Source organism: Denticeps clupeoides, chromosome 1 (genome assembly GCF_900700375.1).
Source record: "Denticeps clupeoides chromosome 1, fDenClu1.1, whole genome shotgun sequence".
Classification (NCBI taxonomy): Eukaryota; Metazoa; Chordata; class Actinopteri; order Clupeiformes; family Denticipitidae; genus Denticeps; species Denticeps clupeoides.
Window position 1 is genome coordinate 16258375 of NC_041707.1, and position 21009 is coordinate 16279383.

General features: G+C 39.3%; 2 protein-coding genes and 1 non-coding gene across 5 annotated transcripts in view; 1 reads left to right on the top strand and 2 right to left on the bottom strand.

Annotated features, from left to right (window-relative positions):
- Window positions 1-4333, top strand: part of ptgs1 (prostaglandin-endoperoxide synthase 1) — a 17060-nt gene extending 12727 nt beyond the window's left edge. Inside the window, exons 8-11 of one of the 2 annotated variants that reach the window (XR_003749476.1) lie at window positions 779-1025; window positions 1174-1460; window positions 2275-2418; window positions 2557-2689. Coding sequence is in view for 1 of the 2 variants with exons in the window: in XM_028975938.1 (XP_028831771.1) it covers window positions 779-1025; window positions 1174-1460; window positions 2271-2418; window positions 2557-2906 (1032 nt within the window). In the remaining variant the exon portion in view is untranslated. Of the gene's footprint in view, window positions 1-778; window positions 1026-1173; window positions 1461-2270; window positions 2419-2556 lie in introns of both variants that reach the window. The other variant, XM_028975938.1, reaches the window with a different exon arrangement.
- On the bottom strand, window positions 4085-19651 carry LOC114787940 (hemicentin-2). 2 transcript variants are annotated; one of them, XM_028975926.1, is made up of 18 exons: window positions 19381-19651; window positions 19102-19253; window positions 16919-17072; window positions 16458-16647; window positions 15917-16011; window positions 15578-15764; window positions 15252-15349; window positions 14993-15146; window positions 14703-14821; window positions 12645-12806; window positions 12194-12307; window positions 11970-12013; window positions 11732-11825; window positions 11018-11357; window positions 10184-10347; window positions 8951-9020; window positions 8306-8501; window positions 4085-7581 (listed from the first exon to the last, which is right to left on the bottom strand). In XM_028975926.1, the coding sequence occupies exons 1-18, from the start codon at window positions 19529-19531 to the stop codon at window positions 7126-7128; spliced, it is 2940 nt and encodes a 979-aa protein (XP_028831759.1). In that variant the 5' UTR covers window positions 19532-19651; the 3' UTR covers window positions 4085-7125. The 2 variants fall into 2 exon arrangements, with proteins under 2 accessions (XP_028831759.1, XP_028831748.1); XM_028975915.1 differs by having other exon boundaries at window positions 11018-11435.
- On the bottom strand, window positions 13162-13234 carry trnav-gac (transfer RNA valine (anticodon GAC)). The gene has a single exon. It is a non-coding gene; the product is annotated as a tRNA-Val (tRNA).
- Window positions 19652-21009: the final 1358 nt, after the last annotated feature.

The following is a 21009-nucleotide window of genomic DNA, read 5'->3' on the forward strand; positions in this document are numbered from 1 at the left end:
GAAATCCTTGGCAAGTTCTACACTCTGCCATGTAGTAGTTTGGAGTTGCCTTTAGGGTGTTTATCATAAATTCTCTTTGTAGAGCTTACTGCCAAAGCAATATAAACACTTGACAAATTGCATTTTTCTGTACCATCTTCAGTGCCTTAAGTAGACCTGTTGCAAAAGAGAGGTTACATTACATGTTATAAATGATTGTTAATTAATTGAAAATCTCCATGAACTAGACAGGCCCTGAGTTCCTATGGAATGATATGTGCACTAATACTAGTCTGCCACATTACATCTTATTACAGTTGAAAACTGTTGCAATGATTAAAGAGGCATTATATCTGGTGCAGCAGCAACTGTGGGTTTGACTAGGTCATTATTTCAATTTGTCAATCAGTATCGTATTCATTTTGTAATATTTTTTATTCAAATTCATGTTTATAAGGTTATTTAACTAATCTTAAAGGGCAACAGTAGTGTAACCTTTTAATAATAATATAATTATATTATTATTAAATAATATAATTATATATAAATTATAGATTTGTTTTATTATAGAATATTATTTTCATTATCCTGGGGGTGAATGCCAATAAATAGATTAGTATTTTAGTATTATACTACAATTAGGCTTACACTAAAGTAATGTAATAAAAAAAAAATTTGTATGACAATTAATTGTCTACTATATTTCATTATTGAAATCTTCAGGTATTAAATCAGGAATACATTTTACAGGATCTTGTCACCTGATATTTTGTCTACTTCCTTTTTTTTCTCTCCAAAGATGTTGAATGGTGAGATGTATCCACCTACTGAAGCTGAGGCAGAGGTAAACATGAGCTACCCAGCAAATGTTCCCCCCGAGCAACGGTTGGCATTTGGTCAGGAGGTGTTTGGGCTCCTGCCAGGCCTCAGCATGTATGGCACCTTGTGGCTTCGAGAACACAACCGCATCTGTGATATTCTGAAGGAGGAACATCCAACCTGGGATGACGAGCAGCTCTTCCAGACTGCTAGGCTAATTGTTATTGGTAAGAATGTGGGATCTGGGTTTTAAGTATTGGTGGTACTAATTGTTAAACTTTCCTAGAAAATGGTCTTAGTTGAGAGTGTAAGCTGTGATAGCCCTTGTGGACCTATTGTCACTTATGCTAATAGCAAAGGTCTCTTATTTTGGAGGTGAGACCATAAGGATTGTGATTGAGGACTACGTCCAACACCTCAGCGGTTACCTTCTGAAGCTGAAGTTTGATCCAGAGTTACTTTTCCATGCCCAGTTCCAGTACCAGAACCGCATTTCTGTAGAGTTTAATCAGCTCTACCATTGGCACCCACTCATGCCAGACAGCTTCAACATCAATGGGGACAATATACCCTACATCCAGTTCCTTTTCAACACCACTATCCTCACCCATTATGGCGTGGAGAAACTCGTTGAGGCATTTTCTCTTCAACAAGCAGGACAGGTGAAAATTTGCTTTCTTTCTTTCTTTTAAAGTCTACACATTTTTTTTACTAAAGCTAGTATGTGCAAGTAATCGTGTAGAGTAGTAATCGTGTATGAAGGGCACATTATCCTATAATTGACAGATAAAGTGATGAAGTAGATGGTATCACTTCCTTGGCACAAGTTTTCCACGAGCGCATTTTTTTCTGTCATCATCCCTGGCAACTTTCTGTGCATGCAGCAATTTCTATCACCATTGCAATTTATGTTATAGAAATGTAGATAACCTGTTTAAAATTCTCAGGAGAAACCATGAGAAAGGAAAGTTAGATTTGTGTGTTGCAGATACTATATGTAAGCAATGCCAATCTTGACATTTTCACATGATCATTGTCAATAGGGATATGTGGTTATTGTATAATTCATTTGTATTAGAAAGTTTGTTATGTTACAGTTATCAGTGGTCATTTTGTTACCATGTATACCACTGCAGCTGGATTGTAATGTAATGTAATGTATTTTGGCAGCAGCTTAGTTCCTTTGGCTGAAAGATTGTTGAGAATACAAATAATGAGGCCCACAGAGGAAATTTCTAGGGTTTACTTTCCCTTTAGTATTCAGTACAAGAAGTGACCCTGAAACTAAAATGGTTCGTTCTTTCAGGATGAAGCAGTTTGCTGTTTTTCACACAGACACACAATAATGTCTCTGCCTCACTGCACAGTTTAATGCATTGTTTTACTGTGATATTTGCATGTGTTTTTTTGAATGTGTAGTCTTGTCTGCATACTCTCACATGTACACTTACCTGACTGCACATGTTGGACAGATAGGTGGTGGTCGAAACATTGCCCAAGTTGTAACCAGAGTTGCTGAGGGAGTCATTAAGGAGTCCAGGGCGCTACGTTTGCAGTCATTCAATGAGTACCGCAAACGCTTCAATCTGGAGCCATACACATCCTTCTATGATTTTACCGGTGACACAAAAATTGTTCATTCTTTTAGCATATACATTAATTTTCATGTTTAGCAAAAAAATATTATACAAGGATTATTCTATATTATAGTCTGAATTGAGTGGTTAACAAACTTTGTTTTGTTTTTTTCGAAAACAGATGACAAGGAGATGGCAAGAGAGTTGGAGGAACTATATGGTGACATTGATGCTCTGGAGTTTTACCCTGCACTCTTATTGGAAAAGACCAGACCCAATTCTATCTTTGGCCAAAGTATGGTTGAAATTGGGGCACCATTCTCTTTGAAAGGCCTGATGGGAAATCCAATATGTTCCCCTGAATATTGGAAGCCCAGCACATTTGGTGGCCAAACTGGATTTAATATAGTCAAAAAAGCATCTTTGGAGAGACTTGTTTGCCTAAACACCAAAAGGTGTCCTTATGTTGCATTCCATATTCCTGCTCAGTCTGATGCTGGTGAGCAGAAGTCTGGTAGATCAGAACTTTAGCCACAATTAAAGTACATAAGAATAAGTAGAATGTAAAATTTGGTAATGCCAGTGTTTAGAAGAGCAAAGACTTAAGCCTATAAAATGATCACACAATCATGATCATACTTCTCAAAAATACTGTATCTGTCCATTTGTGTCCACTATACCTGCTACTTTATAGAACAATGGTATAGCAAATACAACACCAAATCAGAAAAAAAGATTTTGACTTCTAATCTTATTTCATTTGTAAATACATATCCATTCCTGCCATTTAGGCAGCACAACAGAGTCATATGGAAGGCGCTAGAAACGCTGGTAATGCCAGTGTGTAAAGCGGCACTTTACACACTAAAAAAAAAAACTTAAATAATTAAATGCTTTAAAATGCAGGTGAATTTTGTGGCACACATAGTCACTGCTCTTGGCAAAGAAAACCTATACTTTTGATGGTATCATTTATGTCAAGAAATTTGTCGTTTGTGGTGGAACGTATACAGCCTTCAAGCTGATATCTTTACCAGGCTGCGTTTTTTAGAAGAACAAGTGCATCCCCAAACCAAATGCAACAGTAGAGTTCTGTTTGCACACCTTAAGACATGCTAAAAGGAGACTTTAAACACTTCATTCTATAAACAGATTTCATGATTTATAGCAACATTCCACATTGAAAATTTTTTCAGCTTTTTACAGGCCTGAATAGCTGGAATGGATGTGTATGTACAATTTGAATCTTTCTGACATTCAAATATGACATCTTTTCTCTTGAATAAAATATAATTCAAAGTAAAAATAAACAATCACTTTTTAGCATCTTAACATTTTTCATTTGGAATTTTATATGGGCAATATCATTGTTGGTAAGAAAATAAATGATTGGCAATTTACAGATTTAACAATTGTTCTGTATAAAAGCTTTTGAGTTAAGTGTAAAGGCATAAAACAGGTACCAGATACATCTATCGAAATGTGAACATTTGTTTCAATTTACCTTTGGGTGTTTTATTTAGTTTTTTCAATTCCATGATCAAACTTATTTCTGTTCAATATTGAACTACGTACGGCTGCTGCACATGCACAGAGGATATTTATATCGCACTTCCCAAACCCCACACAAATCAAAATCACAACAACGCTGTTTGTTCAGTATGAGATTTATTGAGTGGAACAAGAAGAATTTTACAAAAGTTGCCTATCTTTTAATACATCGCTTAAAATACTTGTTTGGAGTTACAGTACATCAAGTTACTTTACACTTTTTACAAACACGAGTTTCATGAAGAAAAATGCTGACATGATGGAAGCCATTTGAATGTATTTTTGTTTCCTGTACCCATTGTCTGAACATGTTGCTTGAATGATTTGTTTCTTTTCAACAAGAGATTTTTTTTGTGCTGTAACAATGTTTCTTCTAGTATGTGTTCATAAAGAAATCTGATACCATACATAATCTAGTGGTTCTTGCTTAATACTCATTTGAATGTGAGTATGGATTTGTTTGACAAAACGGGAGACATTATATACAGCATTTATATGCACCATTTTATATATACACCTCATAGCAGCTTAAAGATTGCAGTATGACTAAAAAGTATGTGTGAACCAAATCTAAAATCCTTTAATTAATTTTAATTCATGCTTCAACATATTATGACATGATATCGCTGCGTTATCCTAATTTAAATTAGGCCCTGAACAATGGAAATAGCTTTATATCATTAATATATTAATCATCGTTAAGAAATAAATACTAGAAAAAATGCATGTGTGACAGATATCATCACCATTAAAGTTGACTGTCAGACCTGCATCTATAATTTGCTGAACAACTGGGGCACAAATATGAGATGAAACGGACACCTTGAGTCATCCATCAACAATGGAAACATAGTAACCTGAATCGATCTGAAGTGTACAGTTTGATTAATAATAAAAAAAAGAATGCAGACATCAGCTGAAGTTTATTTTGCCCCCACATTCAGCACAAAGGTAAGAGAGATTACTGTTGGTGGAAAAAAATCAATTAAAGGTTTGTTGTCACTGATTGATTGCCCTACCCATTTTTACAAGGGGTGCTAATAGTTGTAGGGTTTTATGCGTCAGTTTTTTTTTTGTTTTCTTTTAACCAAAATTCTATGTGCACAAATAATGACTGCACCATTTTAAGTGACTTTGTTCACATACTGTCACTAAAAAGTAGTAGCTGCCACCAAAGTAAAGAAGGTCAATGGGCCTAAATGTAATGCCTAAATTCTTGAAGTTACATCAATGTAGCCCTAATGTTCATCTTTATTCATCTCAAATGCAGAACAGTATTGTTCTGGAGACAATCTAACTAGTGAAATAAGTATGAATCAAGTAAAGTTAAAAATATAGTCCAGTTCACACAAAATGTAGCTATAGTAAAACTGACATGATTTAGCAATATTTCAATCTTATTTTTGTTAAGTATGTTTAAAGAAGTTATTACTCATTTGCCTCTGTAACCCGATGGGTTCAAATTACCAGCTGGCAGTATAAGACAGGTTGCTGGGTAACTTTTGCAGATGTCAAGCCAGGAGAAACATGAGTAAGTTGGTTGCTTTATAACAACAAAAGCACTAAAACTCTTAGGTCTACCAAGGAGGTTATGTAAAGTGTCACAACACTCATATTACAAAACCTAATTTTGTGAAGTCAGAAAAAACAAGGAACAGAAAGAAAAATGTAATGCAGTACAAATGCCTATACACACACACACACACACACACACACATATATATATATATATATATATAAAACGTATTATAAATAAATATATATATTATGACCAAATGATTACTAATATATTGTATTTGGTTCATATCATTGAGAAATTCTATAACATTTTTTGCAATATTCTCATTCATTTCCACTACAAGTATTGCACGGGTTGTATGGCAAACCTTTTAAACACAAATTCAGAGTCTTAAACCCTATTCCAGCCCAATATGTTGTTAGGAATCTACATTATAGAAATGACTGGTATTGTATATCTACTCTTGCATTAAGTCTAAATATACCATCCAAGGCTGCATGAATGCTTCGGAATGGATGTAACAATATATTGAAGTTATGTACAAGGCTGTCAAAGATAACATTAATTGATGTGAATAATATCTAAATATTTATACAAATTGTGTTGAAAATTAGGGTGTTAAAACTGATGACTTCTTTTTAGTCTGAGCTATGTCACATAATTTATGTTATTGTTATTATAATTAAACTTAAGAATTCATTCGAAGAAACAGCCACATTGAGCACATAAAGAGCACCACAATCAAACCCATCAAAAGTCATACTAGGCTGAATATTTACTTCTTGATTCAGAGTGCAGAAACATTAAAAAAAAATGAAATGCCTTTTTTTTTCCTCCAATGTCAATTTATTTAAACTAGAATACTTTGAAATGTGGGAACAATGTCCAAAGCTAGATTGTCTTTAGTAAGATGTCACTGACCTATTACACAAACATACAAGCACTGCCCCTTTTCAGAAATATGGCAACATTTCAAATAAGACAAATATGGGTATATGGGAATTAATTTTGTTGTTGGTGAACATGGGGATGGATATAAGGACAGGGATGGCTAGGGGATGGTTTTGATACACATGGGATGGGACAGTTTTGACAGATCCCTGTGCGGGTATCTGTTCTGATATGGAAAGGTTCATTTGTCCACAAATGCCGCAAGTTTGAAAATGTAACCCCTCGGAATGATGTACGACACATCACTGTCATCACTCAGTGACTTGTGGTATCAACCCAAAGAAACTAGCTTATCCAGTTTGTTATGCTTCCTGTCTTCCAGTAAAGGAGGAATATGTGGTAATCATTGCCCTCACAGTCTGATGAAAGATATTATGCCAGGATAGGAACAAATTGTGATTAAACATAAAATACTTCACATCCAACGGCTTCATCAGCGTTATACCCCCCAGCATGAACAGTCAGATGGACAGTTTTCTTGCTGGTGCTTGTGACTGGTGACATGGCGTGTTGCAACAGCAATAGTTAAAAAAAAAAAGGTTATTTTACTGGCAACTGGACTTGTCATGGATCCTTGGCAATGTTCCGCCCTTCCATTCCAGAGGGCTTTCTCAAGTCTTCCTGCCTTCTCAAGGCAGACTTGAGAAAGCCCTCTGGAATGGAAGGGCGAAACTTTGTCAACCTTCACAGAAACATCATCATCAGTCATCAAGCACTATCATGTGCCTATCATGGTTTTTTCGCACCATGATAGAGGCCATGGTGTGCTTGTTGATCAACATCTATGCCCTGAGTGGCCTGTCTGGAGCTGACCTGCTGCCGGGAAGCCATGGGGTGGTTGTGTGACCCTGTAGGAGTAGTGGTGTGGGCAGCTGAGGGGTAGAAGTGAACATCTACAGCCACAGTGGTCATCCCCAAGGAGACACAGTGTGACAGGAGGAGAGGGGAGGAACCATGGCAGATGTTGATGCTATGGCGAATAGGTGTGGTGCATGGTTCTGAGGTCTGCAGGGTCAAGGATGAGTGGAGTCCCTCCTCACGGACCTGCGGAGAACTAGTAGGTGGGGACGAGGGCATGTCTTGGCACTCCCCAAATTCTTGACTTCTCCAGTCAGCCACGCTCTGAAGCTGGATGTCTGGGTTGGAAAATGGTGTGACTTTCCCTTCTTCTAGTGATGTATCCATCTGCGACGGTAAGGGATTAAGTGAAAGTTTTTGTCATTGTGATACGCAGCACAGCCCAAGATGCACACAATGAAATGTGTCTTCTGCATTTAACCCATCACCCTTTTGTGAACAGTTGGCAGCCATGAAAGCCTGGCAAGCAGTGTGTTTTTGAACCTTGGAATTTGAAACCGCAACCTTTCTGTTACGAGTCCGCTTCCTTAAATGCTAGAACACCACTGCCCCAAAAGGAAAGACACTTTGCCTCTTCGACAGGGAATTGAACTCCAGTCTCCCGCATGACAGGCAGGGATTCTCACCACTATACTAAGGAGGAGACCAAGAGTTTATAAAAACAATCTATAATCTAACTGATTACATGGAAGAACCGAAGTATTGAAATTAGATTCAAGGTCAAAGTTGGTCTAGACTTTTCTAACACTTTTCTGGTTGCAGTTACATCAGTTGCAGATATGCTTTGCCCAACATGGACTTTTATTTCCAGCACATCCCAAGTCATCACATCGTTATGTTCCTCAAATTATTTTGGAACAATTTGCGGTATTGCAAGGTACACATCACTGCTATAAGGGGCAACTGCGTTGGTAGTTTATATCAATCAAGCAGCAGAACTTTGACAAACGATCATACAGCCTTGACGACACCCTCCATCTGCTCAGCAGAGAGAATGTTTACTTGGTAAAACCGCCAGTGCGAATACACTGGATCGCAGATCTCTACTAACCTGTACATCTTCACTTGGATCTGGATGAGTCTCAACAAGGACTGGCAGGTCATGGAGGGGTGACACTTCTGGGACATCATCATAGGAACCTTCCATCATCAAGGTGGATGTGCTGGGTATCGGTGGGTGGGCTCTTGTTTCAGAGGTATTAGGGCTTTGTTCAATAACTGCAACTAGATTATCATCTTCAAAAGCCCTTCAATTTGAAATAAAACCAAACAGTTAGTATTATATCAACCACTAACATTATGAGAAAAAAAAAATGAGCAAGAGATCCAGAGACAGGCCCTGTGTCCTGAACTACGCTGCCCAGATAAGCCGAAACATTTACTCAACTGGTGTGAAATATACTCTGTATACTTTAGTGTGTGTAGTTGCTGCGGGCACATCCCAGAAGGCAAAATACGAAATGTCTCTTCAATGTGTGTGAAAGACTGTACACTGTAACAGCTGTGAGAAATACAGTGGCACTGCATGCTAGACATTGCTTGCTCATTCAAAAAATGTTATTTTGCTGCTGAAATTTGTAGAGTAAAACATACGATGTTGGAACATGACAAACGGAATGTGACTGCGGTGCTCTGTTCTGAGGGCAGAGGACTGGATTTGGCTGCCTTTGCAGACCAGAAAAATACAATTACTAACCTATTTTCATATGTTCTTCCAGTGACCAGGCGTTCTCCATGTCTGCACGGAACCCCTAGATGTCTCTGAGCTGGAGAACAAATCATAGTCTTTACCAAAATAATAAAAAAAAAAAATTTATCTTAAAACAAATAACATTTGAAACTAAAACCTAAAAAGTCTATTCTTTTCACTGGGAGAAATACTCTGAGCTTTTACCTCCTTACAACATGTGTCCTGTTTTTATCTTGTGGGACACTGGCCTAACCACAATGTTTCAGTTGAACTATCAAAGCATGTACAGAAGCCATGTCTCAGGAAGCATCTCCTCAGAGCTCGTCTGTTTCTTAGTATGCCATGAACCTCCTCCAAAAACCTTAACCAATTATTTATTTAAATGTTATTTTTACAGAAAATACACTAATGAATAGATGCAAAACTTCCATTCTCCCAGATCAAACCTATCCAGCTAAAACCTATCTAGTTACAATAACTGAGTTTCCTTCCTATCATGAATTATCAGATCACCCTAATTATGCAGGAAGTGGTTTTATCATTTAAGGTAACTTCAACTCACTGCGAACTCTGCACAAACAAGGACTGAGCTGGGATTCGAACTCACAACCTTGGAGGTGTGGGGCAACATGACAAACCACCAGCCCTCACCATAGCTAATGCTAAATGAAATAGAATATTTGCTTTATTCTCATCTTATCTGTAGACACCAAGCTCTGGTGTCTAAGCAGATGACAGAAACATACAGGGCAAACTTTACAAAGATCCTCTAGTATGATAATCAAAACATCTTTTTACAGTTCTTCTAAGTCAGTATCACTTCAAAGAATAAAGGACATTAGTATTAAAGCCAACTTAAAATCATAACAAAGAAGCATGCCCAAGCCTTTTATTCATGTTCACTGCCATGCTCCATTAGTCATCATAGAAGCACTACATGGATATTTTCTTTGTGACGAGACTTTTAGTGTGGGTATGAAGGGAAATCATGCTGCAAACTCACGTTTTATCATGGCCAGCAGTATATACCTTTGACCATATCATAATGAATGATAAAATGATGCATTATTCTTACACATTCTGACACAACAAGCAAACAAATGTTCAGTTAAGAAGTCTCAATATGGGGATGCCAGACATAGATTCGCAGATTAGCACAAATTTCAGCAAACAATCAAATCTGTCCACATCTGAGGGTAACTTTCTTTTGAGAATAACATGGAAGGATTAAAAACACACCTCCCCTCCCCATGGGAGCAGTTGGGTCATTCTTCTGCACCAAGGAGTAAAATGCCATGGTGATGAAGATAAATGCCAGAGACACCCCAACTCCCACCACTATGGGGATGTCATGCTTTTCCAACAGGGGTATCAGAGGTGGGGATGGCTTTGTCATCCTGGGCCTTCACATCATGGAAAGAAAATGACGCTGCATAAGAGACAAACACTACTTTCTTCACTTCAACTTAAACTACTGAGATCATTAGTGTTTAGCTGGTTTCACATGCTGATAAATATGTGGAGAAGCTGAAAGTGACATAAGTGCAATAACTGCTCTGCAACATTTCACCTCTGTATGCTCGAGTATCATCATACTAGCACTTTTAACTCATTTACATTACATTTACATTTACAGCATTTATCAGACGCCCTTATCCAGAGCGACTTACAATCAGTAGTTACAGGGACAGTCCCCCCTGGAGCAACTTAGGGTAAAGTGTCTTGCTCAGGGACACAACTACTACCACCCACTTAAACTCACTTTAAATTGTAAATATTCTGTATCTGTATTTAATTTCACTTATATTCACTTTATTTTTGTCAGAGCTAGTTCATATCCGCATCTGCTGGTTTGCTCCAAATGAAATCTTGCTGTACTTGTATGGTGACAGTAAAGGCATCTATCTATCTAAAACCAAGGGTAAACCCAAAAATGTGAAAGATAAGTTTAGGACCAGGGTTTGTGGGTTAACCAGTTCTGTTGTGTATATTCACAGTGTGCATACTATAAAAAGACAAAATAAAGATCTCCTATATTACATCTAACATAAATGAATATAGTGCTTTACTTACAGTGGGTCTGGTGTTTGAGTAGGCGGGGCAGCAGGAGTAATTTGCAGGCCGGGTGTCTGCATGTTTGGGAATAAAGTCTTTGTGTTTGGGTAGTCTGGAGTTTGGGTGTTCAGACTTGGACTTACGACTTGAGTGATCGGGTTTGGAGAGGCTGTTCTAGAAAAAATGAGCTGGGTGAAGTTTGGCTCAGATGGTGAAAGTTCTGTTCTTTTTGCTGTTTGCTGAGTGTGAGCATTTTCTCCATGAGACTGTAGCAGTTCAGTATAATGGTTTGTTGATTGGGTACTGTGATCTGAAAGGCCCAGTCCTGGCAATTGTCCTCTTGTTCTCTTTTCTGTAACTTTGATCAAAGGTGGGTATGAATTTAAAATATCATTGGCCCCTATGCGATGAGTCTGCAGGGGTTTCAGCAAAGCATCTAAAAAAATATTCATATAAATTATTCTGACTATATAATACAAACGGGAAACAGTACCAGCCATTAATGTTCTCCTTTTTTATGTGTTTAATATTTATGTTCTCACGTAATCTAAGTAAGTTATGCATCAACATATTTGAAAGAGACATCAGAAATCAATAGCCAACGTATAACTTTACATTATTTAAAGCAATTAATGAATGCAATAAGAGAGATTTCTGGAGTAATGGACACACAGAACTAAATTAAAATGATCATTAAAATGAGTAGAACATGTTTCACTGAAATGCCCTTACCAGGCATTTGGGAGTTTTGATCAAGTGGTTGATTACTGGTTTCAGTTCTTGTATCACTGGATCGAAGCCGCTTTGTGGTACGTGGGATGTTTGCCTGCAAGCCACAAACAAACTTATAACATATTGGAGATTTATTTTAAAATCAATGACAAATTTGTGACTGATTAATGAGATAGGAAAGTGAGCTTTGTCACAAACAGCCACTGAACTAAACAACCAAAGTCAGCATTTGACTCACCGGTGAAAATATCTGCATTTCTTTATCTGGAAAACCATCTTCAGCTGAAGGGGAAAAATTAAATCCATCAGATAAAAAACAGGAGGTTCAAAATTTGGTGGTGTACCTGCAAAGCTGTGTGTGTGTGTGTGTGTACCAATGTGTATGGGCAGAAAGGCATGCCATTCATGGTGCAAGTGAGTTATTAAATAATAAAAGTGTGTGTATGAGGTGTTAAGACTTACCATAAACAGAGAGGACAGTTGTTTTGTGGTCTTTTCCCACTTCGTTTTTGGCAGTACAATGGTATTCTCCTGCATCGGATACTTGAACACTTAAAATATTAAGGGTTCCTTCCTCTGCAAAGTCAGAAGTCCCCTTTCTATTAATGCCACATATTGAACTGACTCTTTTTCCATAACTGCACACACCATGACATACAAGCTCTGCACACACAAAGACCAAGCCAGGTTCAAGGTGTGAGGCAACATTGAAATAGCTGCCATACATTACAATACACAGTATGAAAGTGACAGTGTGGTCATTGTGAACACACAGCTCCTCACGCAGTGCCCACAATGAGATTTATCCTCTGCATTTCACCCAGTGAGCAGAGGGCAACAATGCCACAGTTCCTTATAATATAGTATGTATATCGCATATTTTTTCCAAATAATATAGTGTAAAACGCTTTACCATCAATGTGCACCAGGGCCGAGGGTAACACAGGGGTCTGTAGCAGACCCCTTGTCCACATGTAAAGAATGGGACGGTTTCCAACAGCATGACAAGGCAAGATTACAGTTGTTCCAGGCCGGCCATTTACTGACTTCAGGAAGGACACAATGACCGGACTCACTATGGACAAAAAATAAACAGGTTCAGTTATGCATTATTTCTAAAAATACAACTTTACATGAAAACATTGTAAAATATTACAATGTAATATCTATAAAGTGAAGTGATTGTCACATGTGATACACAGCAGCACAGCACACGATGCACACAGTGAAATTTGTCCTCTGCATTTAACCCATCACCCTGAGTGAGCAGTGGGCAGCCATGACAGGCGCCCGGGGAGCAGTGTGTGGGGACGGTGCTTTGCTCAGTGGCACCTCAGTGGCACCTTGGCGGATCGGGATTCGAACCGGCAACCTTCTGATTACAGGGCCGCTTCCTTAACCGCTAGGCCACCACTGCCCCAAACAGGGATTGTTTCTGCTCGGTATCGAACCGAGGACCTTTCGCGTGTCAGGCAAACGTGATAACCACTACACCACAGAAACATAATACATAATACATAACATAATACATAACATTGATCTATATCATACCAGGGATCAATACTCAATTCTGATTGGCTGGTCAATAAATAGGCTAGTAATACATTGGCAAGCTAATTTATGTAACCACAGTAACCGGTTTGCAGAGTAGCCATTATTATTGAAAAAATTTGTTGTTCACACAACATTCACTCACACTCACACCTATTGCCAATATAGAGTCTTCTGTCCTGCTAATGTTCATGCCTCTGGGTGATGGGAGGAAACCTGCAGCAGCATGGGGAGCGCATGCAAACTCCACACACTCAAAGCCAAGGCCAGGATTCGAACTCACAACCTTGGAGATGTCAGGCCAGGGCGCTAACTGTATATGAAAGCAACTTCAGAAGACCACTGAATTATATTACATCTAACTTAACTGTCGACTCATTTTAATACATCTATATGTGGCACAGTTGTAGGACATGGCGAGGACGCATACATGGGACTCACAAGATAGGGGATTTAATATAAAAACACAAGACAGGGTAAAACATCACCAAACAACAACCCAACACAGAACAGACACAAACAGGGCATCTTTAAACATGCATACTGTCAGGATTGGCGTCAGCTGGAGACATGGTTCCGCCCTTCTTCGTGGTTCCGCCCTTCGGCGGCTCCAACATTTTTGTGAACTCTTTTCGTGAACTTGACCTTTTTCGTGAACCCTTACAACTGTTCTGTGTTTTTGAGTTCTGGCAATTGCCACACGCCTGCGGGTTGGTTTAAGTTCTCCCCTTTTTCCCCCTGTTTTCGGCCATCGTGCCGTTGTTTATTTGTGTTTAGGAAGAAATCCTTGTTTCCAGTATGTCCCGTCTCTGCGCTTACTTCCCCCGTCAGCTTGCCGCCGTGGCACATACACATGTGAGAACAATCTAAAACCAAGGCAACCTTGAGAATCCACTTCCGAACAGGATCCTGATAATATCACAACATATAAGAATAAGTGTCTATCAGTTTTATGGCATCCCTATGTAAAAAAAAATTATATTGTTTATATGTTACAGTGCCCACACATATTAATATATTAAGATTGTAATATCATATTTAAAATCCTTAAATATAATAAAAAATATATAAAGAGGATGTAGTCACAGGTTCAATCCCCATTTACTACAAGACACTTGATTATGGTTTGCTCCTGGGTTGTCCCTGTAACTACTGATGGCAAGGCTCTCTGTATAAGGTCGTTGGTTAAATGAATGAATCTAACAAGAGCTGCTGAAAGTAGAAGAAGAATCTATAATTAAATCAATGGTCCTCAAAGGAAATTGTTAGGAAGTTGTAGTATTCTGCTAGGACTGACACACTATTATAGATTATTATACATTAAAGCCTTTGCCAAAGCATCTACTAGTTATTCAAAGGTACCAATCATTTGAGGGGTATTGCATATACATGTGCATCTTCTGGCTGTTCATGTTCTCACCAGCAACACGGAGAGTGGCAGTTCTTTGGTCCTGACCTACAGAATTGTAGGCCCTGCAAGTATAGGTGCCCTCATCATAGCTTCTCACAGAGGAGATGTAGAGAGTGGCGTTCCTCACCCTGTGAACATTGAGAAATCACATTGTAAACCTGGCATGAGAAAATCAGTCAGGTGAAGAAAATTTTTCATTTTGCTCTTGACAGTATCTGTATTTACTCATTAAACATCTCGGAAAAAAGCACAGAATGACTATTTAATCAACATCCGTACGCTGAACAGATTAAGCTCACCCCAGAGTGATTTTTCCTCCGGTATGCACAGAATGCCCCTGCTTTGACCACACAATGAGGGGGGCAGGATGCCCTGACACTTGGCACTGAATCACCACCTCAGCTCCTACGGGAGCTGTTAGTACAATTGGCCAAATGGATACAGATGGAGGAGCTGCCGAAACAACAAAAGACATATAGATTGATAACGCAAAGAAGAGAGGGGTTATGTTAAGCATGGCCATCCATGTGTGTCCATGTGTACAATGAAGTGGCCTACCCAGTACATCTAAGTAAGCCTTCTTGGAAGTAAGATCCTTGAGTAGGTAATCATTTGTTGCTCTGCAGAAATAGGCTCCCCTGTCTGACTCTTGCACACTGTAGTGGAAGAGATCTAATTAGATCTTATATTAATTTATATGAGTCCTATAAATTAGTGGAAGAATAATTAAACTCTCCCTGTTACTGTCTGGCTGGATTTATGAGTTCAATTTTAAATACGCTATATATGAATAATGCAGGCTTGTAATATAAAACTTCCTTCCTTTTTTATGGCAAGGTGCACAATTGGAAGATACATCAGGTACTTTTTCTTCAAGAAGGTACCGTTGGAAGAGGAGGTCTCCATTAGGCTCTATGGTAAAGTGTGGGCTGGGGTGGAGGATCTGGCCGTTTTTGAACCACACCACTCGAGCTGGAGGTTTGCTGTAGGGAGGCCTGCAGGAAAGTAATGCACCATCCCAGCTTCTCACAGTTTGGTTGGATGGTTGTGTAATGAAGGTCCACTTCATCACTGCGCAGACAGAGGGTGCATGGTTTTAGACAACTACACTTTTATGTAATATTGGGGCTTTGGTAATCTCCTTGGCACTTGCTTATCTGAAATCATTTAATGGAAGAAAAAAAAAGAATAATACATTACACATATTAATATCCAGTTGGTACCTGCTGGCAGAAGGTAAGCTGGGCTTGATCTGACCAAATCCTTCTTATTTGTGGCATCACAATAGTAGAAGCCCTCATCCTCTTCTAACACTCTCCTTAGAGAAAGATACAAAATATGAAATAGAATCTAATTCAAAACTAGCCTGATCAGAGAAACGTGATGTAAGAACCCTGGGTAGCATTGGTCCTTGTTTAGAGTCTTTGTCTCTTTGAGATCACCTGTCCATTGTTTCAGTCAGCCTATCTATGCAGCCTTTTTAAATAAAGTATAGTCGTCTATGGCTTATTTTATAACTGGGGTCACCAAATCCAGCATGAGTGTTCTCCAGGACCAGGGATGGTGACCTCTGCTCTAGAGTCTGTAGTCATCAAATTTTCTGTTCACTTCTCCAACGTTTCCCCATTGCAATCAAATACATAAAGATTTACAGAACTAGGCAGCCAACTAGAACAGAATCTAAGAAACATTATGACTTTCCCAGTTAAAGTCTGGGGATAAAAGTTACAAAAATGGCAGATCAGTTGAACCAGCAAGACTCACCTGAAGACTAGCAGCTGCCCATTGTTTTGTAGGCTCCAACGAGAGCCATTACCCATGAGCTGGCCTTCTTTAAACCATTGCACCATGGGAGTTGGGTAGCCGCGAACAGAGCAGTGCAGTTGGGCCTCTGTTTCTGTGGCAACAGTAGTGTTGACCGGACCATGAACGATTTCCAGGCTGACATCAGTCCCTAAAGAATTTCAGACACATCCTATTGCAAACATCCAGTGGAGTAAGCGGAAAGCTTTTCGACACGTGTTGTGCTGGAATTGGCACACAAAAATGTGTTATGGATGTTTTATGCCAAGAAAAATATATTGTCAAAAAACATTGAACTGGAGTGTCAGAAAGGAAGCAAGAAGGGAAGCAAGATAAAAAAAAAACTAGAGAATACTATGTGGAGAACCTGGTTCTGTCCTCCTGAGCAGCAAGGATTAAGATGGGAGAGCCAAGCAGCTTACCCTGTACTGTTAAGGTGGCGGCGTTACTCTCTTTGCTTATGTTCAGTAGGGGGTTGTGGGTAATACAAATATAAGATCCCTTGTCTTCAATTGACACATCTTCTATGTGAAGAGTACCAGAGGTCTTCCTTTCGTTTCCACCACCGTATTCCCCCTACAGAGCAGACACACAGTATCTGCTCTGAAGTCACGTAGTACATACACACACGCACACACGTTAGTAAAGCATTATACTGTAAATACATTGCTGTTAGTTAGTATATTACAGACACTCACTCACAAATTTTCATATTTTACAGACACTCACTCACATATTTTCAATCTACATTATCCCCAGTTATGATTAAAATGTTTATGGATTCCTTATGGGATTAAGATCAGGAAATAAGTGGCATCACTGTGTGCACCACTGTGGTTCAATAAGCTTTTTACTGCTTGGATCAGGGTCTTATTTGTCTGTTATTTCAGTTTTTTATTATTGAACTCAAAATTGAGCTGAGGTGCCTCCTATTTTCCCTGATAATCCTTGAGATCATCCTTGAGATGCAACTTAATTGGAATCCAACTGTTTGGGAATTATTTGGAAAGACACACATCTGTACAGTCACACTGTTTACAGTTTATGTCATAGCACCAACCAAGCATGAAGTCAAAGGAAATGTCAGTAGACCTCTGAGACAGGATTGTCTCAATGCACAAATCTGAGGAAGGTTACAGAAAAATTATTTTTGCTTTGAAGGTCCCAATGAGCACATTGACCTCTATCAAAACCATTGACCTCTATCAAAAGTCCAAAACCACCAGAACCAGAATTCCTAGAGCTGGCCAACCACGTAAACTGAGCAATTGGGAGAGAAGGGCCATAGTAATTGGGGTGACCAAGAACATGATGGTCACTCTGTCAGAGCTCCAGGGCACCTCTGTGGACAGAAAAGAAATCTCTAGAAGGACAACCATCTCTGCAGCAGTCCACCAAAGAGGCCTGTATGGCTAAGAAGCCACTCTTTAGTAAAAGGCACAAGACAGCCGATCTGGAGTTTGCCAAAATGCACCTGAAGGACTCTTAGACCACGAGGAACAAGATTCTCTTGTCTGATGAGAAAAAGATTGAACTCTTTGGTGTGAATGCCAGGTGCCATGTTTGGAGGAAACCAGGCAACGGTCAACATTAGGCCAATACCTTCCCTACACTGAAGCATCGTGGTGGTAGCTTCATGCTGTGGGATGTATTTCAGCTGCAGGAACTAGGAAACTAGTCCGGATAGGATGGAAAGATGACTGCGGCAATTTACAGAGACATCCTGGATGAAAACTCGCTCCAGAGTGCTCAGATTGGGGTGGCTGTTCATCTTTCAGCAGGTTAACAGGATAACCCTAAGCACATAGCCAAGATATCAAAGGAATGGCGTCAGGACAACTCTGTGAATGTCCTTGAGTGGCCCAGTCAGCCAATTGACTCATTTACATTTACATTTACAGCATTTATCAGACGCCCTTATCCAGAGCGACTTACAATCAGTAGTTACAGGGACAGTCTCCCTGGAGCAACTTAAGGTTAAGTGTCTTGCTCAGGGACACAATGGTAGTAAGTGGGACTCCAATTGAACATCTCTGGAGAGACCTTAAAATGGCTGTTGTTTCCAATCAAACCTGATGGAGCTTGAGAAGTTCTGCTAAGAGGAATGGGCCAAACTAGCCAAGGATAGGTGTGCCAAGCTTGTGGCATCATATTCAAAAAGCTGGTGCATTGACACATACTGAGCAAAGGCTGTGATTACGTACATACATGTGATTATTATTATTTTTTTAATAAATGAGCCAAAACCTCAAGTAAACATTTTCACATTGTCATTAGGGGGTGTTGAACATAGAATTCTGAAGGAAAACAATTTAGTCTATTTTGGAATAAGGGTCTAACATAACAAAATGTGGAAAAAGTGATGAGCTGTGAATACTTTCTGGATGCAAAGTAATTCAAACAGCAACACACAAAACATTAATGCAGATGCATCAGATATGGACGTTGTGCTTTTGCTTTTTTGAGATTAATTATTGCACAGTATTTGATTAAGCTACTGTTAAATGATCACAATAAGGGGATGCATGGTACAACCCTAAATATAGGAATGAAAATATCCAGCACAAAGAAGGAAATGTCATTATGTTTTCTTACTATGTGTTACCTCAACCTGTGTTCCTCTTCTGATGTGCTGCCCATCCTTCAGCCAGGAAATGTGTGCTGCTGGAGAGCTGTCCCCTGAGACACACTGCAAGAAGACTGAGTCTCCTTCCCGCACAGTCTGAGACTGTGGGCTGAAGAAGACGTCCTCCAGCTCTGTACACAAATCCACGTATGCAGTGCATGGTTTTATTGCATGCACAAAAATGCACAAAAAATGTGTGTTTACACAATTATTGGCAAAACCACACATTATGTTACAATACAGCTTTAGGGCTCATACCGGCTTGCCGGACTTTGACTAGACTCCTGACACTCCCTGACTCGGTTTCAACACTACAGGTGTAGGTTCCCAGGTCTTCCTCCTGCAGGCTGGGGAAAAAAAGCGACCCATTGGCCATCTGATGAATCCTAGTGCCCAGATGCAAGGCCATCCCTCCAGCTCCTCTCCCCCATGTTACAGACGCTGTCCTCTGCTGGTTGGGGTCATACACCACACAGTGCAGCACCAGTGGTCTGCTCAGCAGGCCCGTGCTTTCCTCTGCAACAGTTGAGGACCCTGAGGGTGGGGAGGTGGAGAGAGGGACATTCTGTACTGAACACACACCACATTGATATAAAACCACAAAACAAATAAATTTTAAATATATTTTACCAAGACTACCATCCAAAAGTCTCAGCTGGTTTATAAAAACCTAACATTTATCATTATCATGTTACTAGACCATAACTTTAAAAAGGAGAATATGCTTATTAACTGGGGGATATGGCTAAATGCTAAATTTGATAAATTTTATAGATTTATTATGTAAACCATTATTCCCCAATCAAGGGCCACATCTGCTTATGTTACAGATATCACATTTTGAGGAGACAGAGCAGTTTGAAGTGCACTGTTGCTAGGTAACGGGGGAATTTTTTTCCAGCCTTTTGTCACATTATACAAGAGCCCATGGAATTAGCATGGGGGACATTTAGGAAACTGGCTCTTTATCATCACAAACAGAGTTTAACGGCTCCCGCAGCCCAGTCCATCCTTCTGATATTCACACCATTTGCCGTTTTCTAGCGTACAACACTGTGTTACCTTTGTTTATGGATGTTGTGAAAGCTTTTTTGATAGTGTGAGTGACCATAACAAAGAGTACATTTACATATGCATTGTCTTGTCTTGTCTTGTTTGAGATATCCTAAATATAACTTCATCTGTAACACACCATTGGCACAAGGAACATCCACTTCTAAGTGTCTTATTTGATGTCCCTTTTTTACTATAAAGAAATTTGCATTAATTTCATACGTATTTAGGTTTAGTGTAATTTAGCTTTGCGTATGCATAATATTTTTATTTATTTGTACACTGTTCAAAGAAAAAAATGGAAGCCCCAAAATAAGACATCTTGGATCTGAATTAACTAAATATTCTTATTAAATACTTTGTTCTTTACATATTGGAATGTGCTGACAACAAAATCACACAAAATTACAGATGGAAATCAAATTTATCAAGCATGGAGGTCTGGATTTGGAGTCACACTAATCGTCTTTGATCGTTTAATTAAATCACACTATTGGAAAAACACACTACAGGCGGATCCAACTTTGCTGTAATGTCCTTATAACAAGTCAAAATGAGTCTCAGTAGTGTGTGTGGTCTCCACGTGTCTGTATGACCTCCCTACAATGCCTGGCCATGCTCCTGATGAAGTTGTGGATGGTCTCCTGAAGGATCTCCTCCCAGACCTGGCCTAAACTGGACAGTCTGTGGTGCAACCTGGTGGATGGAGCGAGACATGATGTCCCAGATGTGCTCAATTGGCTTCAGGTCTGGGGAACGGGCGGGTCAGTCCATAGAATCAATGGCTTCATCTTGCAGGAACCGCTGACACTCCAGCATGAGGTCTAGCATTGA